The sequence below is a fragment of the Glycine soja genome, chromosome 1 (assembly GCF_004193775.1).
Source record: "Glycine soja cultivar W05 chromosome 1, ASM419377v2, whole genome shotgun sequence".
Taxonomy (NCBI): Eukaryota; Viridiplantae; Streptophyta; class Magnoliopsida; order Fabales; family Fabaceae; genus Glycine; species Glycine soja.
In genome coordinates, this window is record NC_041002.1 from 55,574,828 (window position 1) to 55,589,044 (window position 14,217).

General features: G+C 38.9%; 1 protein-coding gene across 1 annotated transcript; it reads right to left on the reverse strand.

Moving 5' to 3' along the window:
* Positions 1 to 8,931: 8,931 nt before the first annotated feature.
* Positions 8,932 to 12,313, reverse strand: LOC114425071 (mitogen-activated protein kinase homolog MMK2-like). The gene is made up of 6 exons (XM_028391824.1): positions 11,842 to 12,313; positions 11,631 to 11,760; positions 11,405 to 11,542; positions 10,894 to 11,226; positions 9,626 to 9,809; positions 8,932 to 9,519 (listed from the first exon to the last, which is right to left on the reverse strand). Exons 1-6 carry the CDS (start codon positions 12,006 to 12,008, stop codon positions 9,344 to 9,346), a joined length of 1,128 nt encoding a protein of 375 aa, XP_028247625.1. The 5' UTR covers positions 12,009 to 12,313; the 3' UTR covers positions 8,932 to 9,343.
* Positions 12,314 to 14,217: the final 1,904 nt, after the last annotated feature.

Consider the following 14,217-nt stretch of genomic DNA (forward strand, 5'->3'; position numbering starts at 1 on the left):
ATTAATGTTTTTGGCTAATAAATTTTGAAATGTGATAAGCGTCCACTCCATTTTTGGGTGGATTGAGTTGAAAAAGAAAGACAGATACGAAGAAAAAAGAAAAAGTAAAAAAAAAATGTGATAAGTGATAAGATAAAAAAGAGAGGAAGAAAAGAACATGTATATATGAAAATGAGAAGGAATAGAGTATATGTTTATAAGTTTTCTTCATTTCATGGTACAGTGTAAAGAAAAATAGAAAGAACATGGAGTGAAAAGTGAGATGGAAGAGGAAGTATATATCTATAATTTTTCTTTTCGTAGTGCATATGGTAATCTATTTAACACGTATAGGCATATATCCAAAATATAGTGCGCTCTAAGTCTGATCTAATTTGGTTGAATGATGTGAGGAAACAGTATATATACATGGAAGCTTTGCTGTTTCTCAGAAGAAACCATGCACTTCAGCTAGCTTTTCATGTTCTAAGAAGTTTCGGCCTTCTCTTTTTTTGTTTTCTTCCTTGTCCTTTTTAATTTCAGTACATTTAATTTGGAAATAGGGGAGGAGAAGGAGGGAGAGAGTGCCAATTAAAAGCTTACCTCATACTCCAAATAACAATGAGCTAATTGTCGTGAATTTGATTCAATTACCTTATCTTTCCCAGGGAGTTAGAAGAAAGAAAAAAATTAATGTAAAAATTACAAGCCCTTCCCTTTTAGCAATTAACTCTCCTAATTAAGATATTGTACTATATATCCTAAAAATGTAATATGTATGTTTTTTTCAGCATCAAAATATAATGGTAAATAAAAGTTTTGTGAGAGAGTATATATATGCTCCCAACTTGTTCCTGAAAATGACAAACATGATTTTATGGAAAACAGTCATATTTAGCTGTAGTTTTTTATAATCAAATTTGTCTTTAAAGTATGTTTATATAAAAAAATTTAAAAAAGTTATCTTTGAGGTGATTAAGGTGAGAATTTTAAGTTTTATGTTTTCAATATAAAAAAATTCCAAACTTAAATTACTTCAAATTTAATTTTAATTAAAATAAATTTTATATCAAAATTAAGTTTATAATAAATGTTCATGAAAACAATTTTCGTTGGTCGGTGGTTTCATAATATATACCCATTTTCATTCATAATAGTTTTTTTACTTTCAGAAATGCATAATATACTGTAAATATAATTTATCATAATAATATATTATTATGTATGAAAAGGATTACTGATAGCGTAATTATTTCCTTCTGACTGCAGTGTATGTAAATCAAATTAATTTATAAAATAAAATCTGCTAATTTTAAATATGTTTGTAGTCCTTCAAATATGCCTCTTTCTGCTTTAGATCCCTATATTTTTCTTTTTGTTTATTTGTGACTTTGACAAATTTAAATCTTCTATTTTATGCCTTTTGTTATAAAATTAATTGCATAGTGACTCTGTTTGTGTATTGTTATATAACCATTTTTATAGTACATGCCAATGTATGAAGAAACCTTGTAAACATTTTTATAGTAAAAAAAAAGTTGAATATTATAAAAATAATATATATATATATATATATATATATATATATGACTAAAACTAGAAAGGGACATTTACATAAGAAATATTAAAAATATATAAACACTCTAATATACATACTCTTTTAATTAAACTCACTTTATATACTAATATTGAGTAAAAATTATTTGAAATAACAAAAACTTGTGATCTCACTCCATATTTAATGAGTTTCCTTTATGATTTTATTGTTTCTAATAAGTGTCAGAAGTAAGAGAAAAAAAAGTGTGGTGGTAAGTGAGAAATTAAAAAAGAGTAATAACACTAAATTAAGTATCATTGGGAGATTAATCGGAACATAGTGTTCTTAAAGTATGTAACAGTTTCTCGTTGGAAGCACAGTACGTAGCAGTCCTATATTACGAAAGGGATGGTTATACAGTTTGATAGCAATAGATCCCACGATGACCTCAGGCCCAAGAGACTTATTAAGAAACCAGCCCACTACCAGGATTACGTTTGAACCGCATGGACAACCCTTGCTGACTTGATTTTTATGCATTTCTGTTGTAAGAATTGGTTATCAGAAAGGAATCAATTCTGTTATTTCTTTTTCAAGTTTGTTCCAGATGCTGGCCCACCAGTAAAATTCTAGCTAATTCTGTTATCATTTTCTTGTTATAAATATCAGAATATGAATAAAATTCAGCAAGGAGAATTACCATAGATAATTGTAGCCTTAGTGTAGAAATTCGTATCAATTTGGTCTGACCTGCCCTGTTTTTCCTCTACTCTTCCAACCATGTCTGAACATACAACCCGTCAAACCTCCCTCGAACGCCTGGAAGAAGCGGTGGCTAAACTGACTCAACACCAGGCCACAATTACTCAGGAACATCACACACTTACCCAGACCAACCTCGATCTCAGCCTCAAAATCGATTCCCTTATGGATTGCCTGGCTGCGTTCACCACAGCCCCACCCTCCCCTAAACCACCCCCCTCACCACCTCCGATATCCAATTTCCGACCACACATGAAGCTTGAGGTTCCGCGGTTTGACGGCCAGGACCCTCTCGGCTGGATCTTCAAAATCCAACAATTCTTTGATTATCAAGGAATAAGCGACGCAGAACGCCTCACGGTGGCTTCTTTTTATATGGAGGGCCCCGCCTTATGTTGGTACCAGTGGATGTCAAGAAATGGTTTCTTGACTTCATGGCAAGCTATGCTGCAGGCATTGGAGTCCCGATTTGCGCCCTCTTACTACGATGACCCTTACGGCGCCCTCTTCAAACTTTAACAACGCAACTCCGTCAATGAGTATCTGTCGGAGTTCGAACGGCTTGCCAATCGAGTCGTCGGTCTCGCGCCACCCCTCCTGATGAGTTGCTTCATCTCAGGCCTCTCCCCTGACCTACGCCGGGAGGTACAGGCGTTCCAGCCCGTTTGCTTAACCCAGGCCATGGCCTTGGCCAAACTCCAGGAGGAGAAACTCAACGAGCTCCGCCGTCGCAGCCCGCGTTACAACCATCCCACTTCGTCCTCCCCACCCTCCACGATAGCCAATCGCCCCCACGCCTCCCCTCAACATCCACACCACCACCCTACACCACCATCCACCCCTAGTCTTCCCAAACCGTCGCTGCGCCACCTCTCCCCTGAGGAACTCGCTCTCAAGCGCGACAAGGGCCTGTGTTACTACTGTGAGGACAAATGGTCCCCCGGCCACCGCTGCCACCCCAGAATACACCTACTCATAGCCGAGGATGATAACCCCACACCTCACTCCCCCACCGTGCCCGACTCACCCACTCCCTCTGAACCCTCCATTTATCCACCCACAGATGACCCACCCCCGCACCTTAGCCTGAACGCCCTCGCAGGTATGCCCGCCCCCGAGACGTTCCGTATTTTTGGCACGGTGCACGGCCACCGCCTCACGATCCTAGTAGATGGCGGCAGCACGCACAATTTTGTGCAGTTGCGCGTCGCGCGTTTCCTCGGACTTTCCCCTACCCCGATTTCTCCATTACCGGTGATGGTAGGTGATGGTGGAGTTCTCCATTATACCTGCCGCTACCCTAGGGTTCCCCTTGACATTCAGGGTCACTCCTTTTACCCTGACCTTTTCGGGTTGCAACTGAGTGGAGCGGATATAGTTCTTGGGGTCCAGTGGCTTCAGGAATTGGGCCCGGTTACGACGGATTATAATTCCCTATCCATGGATTTCATTCATCTGGGCCTCCCAGTTCACCTAGTGGCCGATGTGCCCCTTACACCCCCCTCTGCCTCAGCCCAGCAGGTGAAACGTATGTTGCAGACTCATGCCATTGCTGCCCTTTTCCATATTGGCCCAATGCCTCCCTCTTCCTACTCCCCCACCCTCCTGGTTGATCACCACGCCCCACCACCAGACCTTGATCCCCTCCTATCCAAGTTTACTCACATTTTCCGCGAACCCACCACATTACCCCCAGAACGCACCATCACCCATCACATTCATCTTCTCCCTGACTCCAAACCCATCTCAGTCAAGCCTTACCGCTACCCACACAGCTAGAAGACGGAGCTTGAAAACCAGGTCCATTCGATGCTGCAATCTGGGCTCATTCGTTTAAGCCATAGTCCTTACTCTTCACCGTTCCTTCTCGTGAAGAAGAAGGACGGCAGTTGGAGATGCTGCGTAGATTATCGCGCGCTCAATGCCATCACTGTGAAGCACAAGTTTCCCATGCCCACCATCGACGAATTGCTCGACGAATTGGGCTCTGCATCTTGCTTCTCCAAATTAGACTTACGACAGGGCTTCCATCAGATAAGGATGGCCGAGGAAGACATCCATAAGACGGCTTTCCGTACCCACACCGGCCATTATGAGTATTGCGTTATGCCTTTTGGGCTCTGCAACACGCCGGCCACTTTCCAAGCCACCATGAATGAGCTCCTCAAACCATTCCTCCGCAAGTTCATAGCAGTCTTCTTCGATGATATTTTAGTATACAGCAAATCCTGGGGAGAACACATGCACCATCTCGAGCAGGTTTTTACCCTTTTATCTCAGGGCTCCTTCTATCTTCGGGCTTCAAAGTGTGTCTTCGCCAAATCCTGCTTGCAATATCTAGGCCACATGGTTTCTGCCATGGGTGTGGCTCCAGACCCATCCAAAATTTCGGCCATGCTTGACTGGCCCACACCAACATCCACCAAGGACCTCCGTGGTTTTCTTGAGCTCACCGGTTTCTACCGGCGTTTTATTCGTGGCTATGCACAGTTAGCGGCACCTCTTACAGCGTTACTACGCAAGGACAATTTTGTCTGGATGGACTCCACCACACAAGCCTTTAATACCCTTAAGCAGGCTATGACTTCGGCGCCGATCCTCTCCCCACCCGACTTCGATATTCCGTTCTGTCTGGAAACGGATGCTTCCGGCACGGCAATGGGGGCCGTTCTCTCCCAACGCTCCCACCCCATATCGTTTTTCAGCAAAATGTTTTGCCCCCGCCTGCAACGTTCATCCACATACGTTCGCGAGTTACACGCGATCACTGCCGCCGTCAAACAATGGCGTCACTACCTCCTCGGACACCCCTTCGTTATCCTCACCGATCATCAAAGTCTGCGCGAATTGATGAACCAAGTGGTCCAAACCCCGGAACAGCAACATTATTTAGTTAAATTGCTGGGGTATGACTATACCATAAAGTATCGTCCCGACGCTCACAACGCCGCCGCTGATGCCCTCTCCCGTTTACCCCCCTCCGGTCAATGCTTGATCCTGTCCATCCCTTCCCCGGACTGCCTCAAGGATATCAAAGCTTTCCTATCTACCTCACCGGCTTTCCACGACCTGCGCCAACGCATTCAGGCCCAACCGGCAGAGTATCCTGATTACTCCCTCACCACCGATTGGATTCGATATCGTGGTAAACTCTGGTTACCACCGAATCACCCTTTCATCCCCATGCTCCTCACGGAGTTTCACTCCACCCCATTAGGAGGACATATGGGTGAGGCCAAGACCCTCCGCCGCCTACAAGATAGCTTCCATTGGGAGAACATGCGTCGCGACGTCCACCTCCATGTCTCGGAGTGTCGTACCTGCCAACAAGTCAAGCCTATTAACCGGAAGCCCGCCGGCCTTCTTCAACCGCTACCCATTCCTTCGGGGCTTTGGGAGGAATTATCTCTCGATTTTGTCACGGGACTTCCTCCTTCTCACGGCTACACCGCCATCCTTGTCGTGGTGGACAGATACTCAAAGGGCACTCATCTCGGAGCTTTACCCTCCAAGTTCTCCGCCCATAAGGTCGCCGCTCTGTTCATGGATATAGTTTGCAAACTCCACGACTTTCCCCGGAGCCTCGTGTCCGATAGAGACCCCATCTTCCTCAGTGCATTCTGGCGCGAGCTGTTTCGTCTTAGCGGGACTAAACTCCGTTACAGTACAGCCTATCACCCTGAGACCGATGGTCAAACCGAGGTGCTCAATCGCACTCTCGAGCAGTACCTCCGCTCGTTCACCCATGACAGGCCCACCCTCTGGTTCTCTTTCCTCTCTCTGGCAGAATGGAGCTACAATACTTCAGTCCATTCAGGCACTGGTTTGTCCCCATTTCAAATCACCTATGGCAAACCTCCCCCTGCGATACCCCAATACCTGGCCGGCACCTCTAACATTGAAGCCACAGATTCTATGCTCCACACCCGCCAGGAACTCCACAACCAATTGCAGCGTCGCCTTGCCAAAGCTCAGTCAGTCATGAAATCTTCAGCTGATATACACCGCCGAGATGTGCAATTTCAGGTGGGCGATTGGGTGTACGTGCGCCTTCGCCCGTACCGCCAAGTCTCGCTTCGACCCAGCTATTCCAAGCTAGCTAAACGCTATTACGGCCCTTACCAGATCACCGAGAAGGTTGGCCCTGTCGCATATCGCCTCCAGCTTCCGGCGGACTCCAAAATACACCCCGTCTTTCACGTCTCTCTTCTGAAGCCTCATCACGGCGCTTCTCCCACCACGGTGGACTTTCTTCCTCCCACACAGCAGGACAACCACCCGATCATGGAACCTCTCACATTCCTCGATTGGAAATGGAATCACGAGACTCACCCCCCATCCAGAATGGTGCTCGTCCAATGGCGTGGCTTAGCTCCAGAGAACACGTCCTGGGAGGACTGGGCTTCTCTCCGTTCAGCTTACAACCTCGAGGACGAGGTTGTATTTCCAGGGGACGGTGTTGATAGCAATAGATCCCACGATGACCTCAGGCCCAAGAGACTTATTAAGAAACCAGCCCACTATCAGGATTACGTTTGAACCGCATGGACAACCCTTGCTGACTTGATTTTTATGCATTTCTGTTGTAAGAATTGGTTATCAGAAAGGAATCAATTCTGTTATTTCTTTTTCAAGTTTGTTCCAGATGCTGGCCCACCAGTAAAATTCTAGCTAATTCTGTTATCATTTTCTTGTTATAAATATCAGAATATGAATAAAATTCAACAAGGAGAATTACCATAGATAATTGTAGCCTTAGTGTAGAAATTCGTATCACAGTTCTTGAAGGAGAGGAAGGGGTCATTGCCAGCGCTGATGTACATGTATGTTTTACATATATATGGTTTTGATATTTCACAGACTTTCGATCAAAACTTTTGCTCTCCTAATTTTTCATCAAATGTGAAGATGAATGCGAATGCAGGACGTACACGCGTGCTTACGTTACGTGGGCTAGAATCTGCTGCCAGTTTATCTATCAGCAAATTTGGCGAAGAGAGAAACTCGATCGGCTAGCTGTCTTCATGAACATATGTGATTGATTAATAGCAAATTAATTGACTCATATAATCATAGGGCGCTAGCAATGTGGCTTAGACTTCCTCCAACTTCAAATAAAACGAAATACTAAGTAGTGACCATGAATGGACCAAGCTTTCAGGAAAAAAGATGAAAGAAACTGGCAAGATTGCACGTGCATTAGTCTGCATCATTTCATAGCTAGTAATAGATGGTAGACAGTAGCGATGAAGTGGGCAATGTCTGTTCAGAAATATGTCGGGCTGGCTTTGGTCTCCTATTCTCTTCATAATAAATCACTAACTCACAATTAGCAAAGAAGATTAATTAATTAATTGAGTGCTTCAGAAATTTCCTTTATTAATCTTGAGCCACAGTTTTATTATTATTATTATTTCCTGTGCGTGCATTTAGCCTTTCTCTTCGGTCCATATTAATATACAAATACATACGCTGTAACGTGTATCATTCATTCATCAAGGATTGGGATCTCTCACTGTTAAACGAAAATTACAAAAAGTACAGAGTTGCGATTATGTTGTTTATACATATTATTCCCATCATAGAGGAGATTATCTAAGGAAGAAAAATATTTTTGATTTTTTTGTTATCATATTATTCAAAAGTATACATTAATTTTACGGAATTAATCTTCATAAAAAAAAACTGACAAATTACTTTTAATCAGGTTTTTTTTTTCTCAATCATATTAATTTCCTTTTTTCTTTTTTTTACTTTAACACCTGACTAAACTATTTTCTCTGCTAGACCCCCACAATTGCGGACTAGGATTATGCGGGGATCTAGGATTGGAATTTGGGACTACGAATACGCTTTTGACGCAGACTAATGCCCAAACAAACGAAATGGACTGTTGTAATAAGATCGCCTCTTGGACTATTGTATAATGTGAAGTCAAGATTAGCTGTTCTCAACTCAACTCCCTATAGACACATCCTGGTTTTCAGATTAGAATGTAGATCTGGTGCCATGAATCTGCATACCCAATGTAACCAAAGAAGTTTCATGGATTTGTACTGCTATTGCTGGCACTTCAAATGATGGGACTCTTGTGTGGTGCAACATGTTGCCATTCCAGGGACTAGAGAAGATGACGCATTTTCCTTCCCAAATGATAGTTTGTCCATTGACAATGTCCTAGACTTCAGGCTCAAAGGTGCAAGTTCAGGTAGTATCATGACAGTTTTAAACGGAATGACTCGGTTCATGCGAAAAACCTAAATGGTTTACTTCAAAATATGATTGGGAATCAAATAATGAACACGGCCAAGTTAATGATAGACACATTTTTGTCAGCTGCTGCTGAAATTCACTGATTTCATGTTCTGAGTGAAGCGTGCAAAATAAATAAGCAAAAGTAAGGAGCAGACAATCTTTTCATTATGGTGTTTGAAAATAGTATCATTGTAAGATTTAACATTGTTAGTTCTACTCTTTAAGTGTAACTGAAAGTCAACCACTTTAGCCACGAAACAAGAAATACAAACCATGTGAAAGCCAGACATCATAGGTGTGTAAAAAATGTTGCTAGATGTAAATATTTAAACCAAAAAAAATGTTAAATTATAAGCAAAAGGCCCCATGCAGACTCACAATTTTTGCTATCATAATCGTTTCCCTAAACCCTGACTTCCATTTCTCATTAAGCAAACTTCAACATAATACAACGGTTTTTATAACTTGTCTGAATGCTAGCAATATTCAATTGGATTCCTAATGAATATTCATTTTCCTTTGTATTCTAAATGCTTAGGACTAGATTACAAGAACAAAGTTTCTGACTTTCTGTGTGCAGCAACTTATCTGAATAATGAACAGGCACTGTATTTAAGGTGAAAGAAGTTTATCTTGATACATTTATACTAATAAGAAAGAAGAATAAGGATTCTCTCACCACCCTTACACACCTCTCATTTCTCAATATCTCTCTTTTTGTCACAATACATTACTAATCATATCAATCACTTATCTCTCTCTGGATGTCTACACCCAAGAGTAATAAGGGAATCATCATTCAAGAAAGAATTACTGACTGGGTGGATCTGGATTGTACTTCACCGATTCCCTCCAGATGAGCTCCTTGATGTGCTCTTCAGTGCATGTTGGCTGCTCAAAATCAAAATTGAATTGCCCAGGACCAACCGGTTCATCATTGATGTCATGAAGTGATGAAAGATAAGGATGACATAGTGCTTCATCAACTGGTGCAAATAAATGAAAATACTACGTCAATATTTAAAAAATGAGAAATTACATTAAAAAAGCAAGTTAGAAAACTGTCCTTGAAACATAATTCTTCTAGCATACCTGTAATGCGTTTGTTGGGATCAAAGATAAGCATCTTTTCTAGTAGATCCAATGCCTCAGGAGACATATTTGGGAATCTAGCGGAGAAATTTTGCTTCCTATATTGTGGAAGCTGTCGAACATATCTTTTGGCATTTCCACTTCGGAGAAATCCAAGGCTGGCATCATCAGGTGAACCTAATAACTTTTAAGGTAAAGGAAAACACAACAGTGTCATTTTACAACTTGTACTAATCAATTTACAGGTAACTATAAAATCAGCTTATGCAATCCTTGCATTTTTTTAAAAAAAATTTAACAATAACAGCAGCATTCAAGATGGATGATGTATTATAAGATGGAGTATAATATGTTATTCTCTAGTATAGAAAGGGAAGAACCACAACAATGCTAAAGGTATTGGCTTATCATATCATAAACTGAGATTACCTTCCAGTTATCAACAATAGTAAATTAGGAAGTGTAACGTTATTCAATATTTCCACATCAAGGAGAGAGACAAGAAAAGAAGAGAGAGAAGTGAGGAATAGGATGGGTAATGTGTTGCATGGAAATAAAAGGAAAAAAAATGTTGGGAAAAAGTGTTGTCAGAAAAATGTAGGAATAGCATTATTCAATTAGCAATAGGCCAATAGCTAGAATTGAAAGTAAACAATGAAGCAAGAAGGAATTGGAAGTTTGAAGAGCCTTTTTTTTTTGTAAACACGAGGAATCTGAAGTTTCTATTTGGCATTCAACTAATCCTCCTCCTACTAGTTAGTAAATTTTGAGGTAAAATAATACCTTCAGTCATGTCATGACTTCATTCCCAAGCTGAGGATCAAACCTCAGTCCTTGGTTAAGGGACCCAAGTGCTAAACCACTTGTACTAACAACCTTTAGTAAATAGCCTGGTTTTGCACTTCTTCTTAGCAAGAGTGCCCATTCTGGACAAATATAGGACATCCTTTTTCTAGGTGATCAGGGCGTGAAAACCTCTCAATCCAATTGATTTAGTAAAGAATAGGCGGTGACAAAATTAGAGATTATAAAGTAGAAAAATGAAAATCAATGGCTTTTCATTTCCAGTAGCTTCAGCTGGGAGTATTAAGCTAAGCATGTCGGGAAGGTCAGAGGGAAACAGGGCTCATAAGTGTAAATCACTTTCTTTAGAAGGATAAAAGATTTACAGAACAACCAATAAACTAATGCGAGAGATAGGTCATCCAATGCATTACTTAGAATGCTTCCGCAGCCCATAATTTCAAATGGAAGTACCAAACCCATACCTCTGTTATAAGCCTCAGTTGATGAACATAATCTTTTCCAGGAAACAAGGGTTCTCTGGTCATAATTTCACCAAATATGCAACCAACAGACCAAACATCAATCGCGGAGGTGTACTCTGAACAATTAAGAAGCAATTCTGGGGCTCGGTACCATCGTGTGACAACATACTCCGTCATGAAATCCGTTTCAGATGTTGTCCTTGCCAGACCAAAGTCCGCAATTTTAAGGTCACAGTTTGAATTGAGAAGCAAATTACTGGGCTTAAGATCACGGTGCAAGATATTAGCAGAATGCACATATTTCAGCCCCCGTAACAGCTGATATAAAAAGTACTGCACAAGTTTCACGAAACATCAATACCAAGCTTAATTTCAAAAGAAAAGAACAAATCAAAACTTAACAACACCCCTCATGCAATAAGAATGAATCTATTTCATATATTTAAAATACATGTGTCGATTTAATCGCTTGAAAGATTTTTTTCTGTATAGAATATGAATAGAAGGAAACCTGACAGTGGTCATCGTTAAGAGGTTGGTCAGAACGAATAATCTGATGAAGATCAGTGTCCATCAATTCATAAACAATGTAAACATCATTGAAGGCATCCTTTCTGGGAGGTCGTATGATATCCCTAATGGCAATTATCTGCAAAAGAAGACTCATTGATTACTAGACATAGAAAATTAGAAATAGGAAGAGCTTAATCTGAAAAAGAGAAGTCAAAGTTAGATACATTTTCATGGTCCATGTGGCGAAGGAGCTTGATTTCCCTCAAAGTTCGTTTAGCGTCAATGATGTTGTCAAAGGCGTTACCAATCTTCTTTATGGCAACTTCCTCGTGCGTATCGCAATTAACAGCAGCACTGAGAAGTGAGAAAGAACAAACAGTGAGGAGGATATTGAAGTATAAGAGAGAAGAAAAGGGAAAACGCATGGATAGATACCAAACGATGCCGTATGCGCCTCTACCGACAGGGCGAATGGGAGGGACATACTTGGAGGAGACCTCGAACAAGTTTCCGTACACGTTGTATTGCACGTATCTACCTCCGTGAGCCATAACCCTCGTTATTATTGATTCTTGCTCTTTGCGTTTGCCTTTGCTACCCATTTTCCAACTCAATCAATGCGATGATGCACTGCAATGCCAAATTTCTCTCTATGCTTATTGTTGCTCGTGAAAATCCGTCATGTGAAGTACACTAATTTATTTTGCAATACAAAAATCATTCATTCCTTTCACATTAATTACTCGGCGCTCTTTGTCCAATTCAATTTCTTAAACTGTTATTATAGGTTATTCAAATATTGTTGATTTCTTCCTATGGAGGCCATTATTACTAATTCAAGGTTGCATCACATCACGCTTCCTAATTCTTATCGTTCTTTATCTGAGTTAATAGCCAATAGCTGATTAGCATTTCTTCGTCTCACGCCAATAACTAATTTTGATTTGCAATTTGCATAGATTTTCTAATGCAGGACAAGGTCTTCTTAAGGACTTCCAATTTAATTTTACATTGACTAAATCTCAAATGATTAATTCCTTGGCAAGTGGGAACTAATTTTTCAATTATATTAAAACACACCGAATCAGTATTAAATATCAAGTAATTACTCATAAAGCAAGCAATTCAACGGATCTAATGTTGACCACAATAAAGTTGTAGAATAAGTCCTCGAGCTCTGTTTATATTTCTAAGGTAGACGACCATGTCATTCTGTACATATCCCAACGTTGAAGAGTGAACTCAAAAAATTTGTTTTTGTTGAATTAGGTGCAAAAAAATTGCAGGTAATTGACAAGATCGCGTGGCCACTAAGAAGTGAGCCAAGGACGCAATTCTTTTAGGAGACTTGATATAAGATTTTATTTTATTTTTTATGTTTGAGAATCATAAACCTCGGAAATAAATGAGTAGTATAATATTTTTTTACCATAAATTTTATCGTGATATTTTTATCATAATAAAACTTATTTTTTAACTTGAAAAAGTTAAATTCCTTCTTTTTCTATGGAAATATTTTCATGGGAAAAATTGTAAAAATTTCCTAAAAATATTATTTTTTTAAAAAAAATATGGGAAACAGATATTTTCAATTTCCAAGAAAACTAAAAACAATTCTTATACAAAATACTCCCTTAAAAAATATTATTTAATGAACACCAAAAAATAAAAGAGACAAATGATAAATTAATGAGATAAAATATGACAAAAAGAAAAATATATAAAAAAGAGAAAAATAAGTGTTTATTATGAATACACAAGTATCATTAGAACTTTAATGTGTTTGGTAAGTATTTACAATTTTTTAAATTCAATTATAAGAGAAATCTAATTTGGAAATTGATATGAAGTGAATATTATTATCTAATTATAAATTATATAGTAACTTTTTGACTCACTTAAAATTTTAAAAGTCATATATAATCATAGTTATGTATTTGTTTATAAACTAAACAAATTTTATCTACTAAAAAAACTTATATAAAAAAACATTTTTTTTGAAGTTTTTTTAAAAAAATTTGAACAATTTAATCCAACTATCGACCATAATTTGTGATTGAAGAAGTAACTACTACATAACTATTCAGCAAATATTTTATTTAACTTTACCGGTTTCTTCTTTCATTTTAATTTTAAAATTTTAAAAAATAGAGTAAAAAATGGCTGGAAACAGTTTTACGGAAGAGTAAAAAAAAACAATGTTTTGACAGTAAAAAACCTTTAGTGATTACCAAAAAAATTAGAGTCAGAATTTATTCCTTTCCTTTTTTTTCCTAACGATATACAATAAAGTTCTACCGGAGGTCCGGACGGTGGAGGGAAAAAAAGGAACAAAAGTTTCAAAGGAAATAACCAATACCATTTCATCCTAAACATGATCAGTAATATTAACTATAGTGTCAATTTTAAAATAACTAGTTTTTCAAAGTCAACAATAATATAATCTATGATGGTTGAATAATAGTATAATTATATTTTAGTGTAAAAAAAGTAAAATTTTCACTTTTAATATCTAACTATACGAAAGAGAGAATAATTTTATTTTACAGCGCAAAAAAGTAAAATTCCACCTATAAATATATAAATATAAATTTATAATTAAAAACAAATATTAATTCATCCATCAATCCAAACATGCACAATAAGAATCTAAAGGTGAGTATTTTTTTCTTGGCACAATAGTTGGCATTGAAATATTTCAGTTCAGATATTTTGAATATTGGGACACAATATGCCAGTTGTAAAAAATAGACTTAAATTGAATTATTGTCACATGTTAAATTTATTCTCTTAAAAATTCGCAACAATGTA

What these genes read in the sequence shown, in the direction of transcription:
- LOC114425071 (XM_028391824.1), bottom strand. Translation starts at nt 12,008, where the DNA reads ATGGGTAGCAAAGGCAAACGCAAAGAGCAAGAATCAATAATAACGAGG. An exon ending in GGCGCATACGGCATCGTTTG is followed by an intron (nt 11,761 to 11,841) that starts GTATCTATCCAT and finishes CTCACTTCTCAG; the next exon opens with TGCTGCTGTTAATTGCGATA. An exon ending in TTAACGATGACCACTGTCAG is followed by an intron (nt 11,227 to 11,404) that starts GTTTCCTTCTAT and finishes AAACTTGTGCAG; the next exon opens with TACTTTTTATATCAGCTGTT.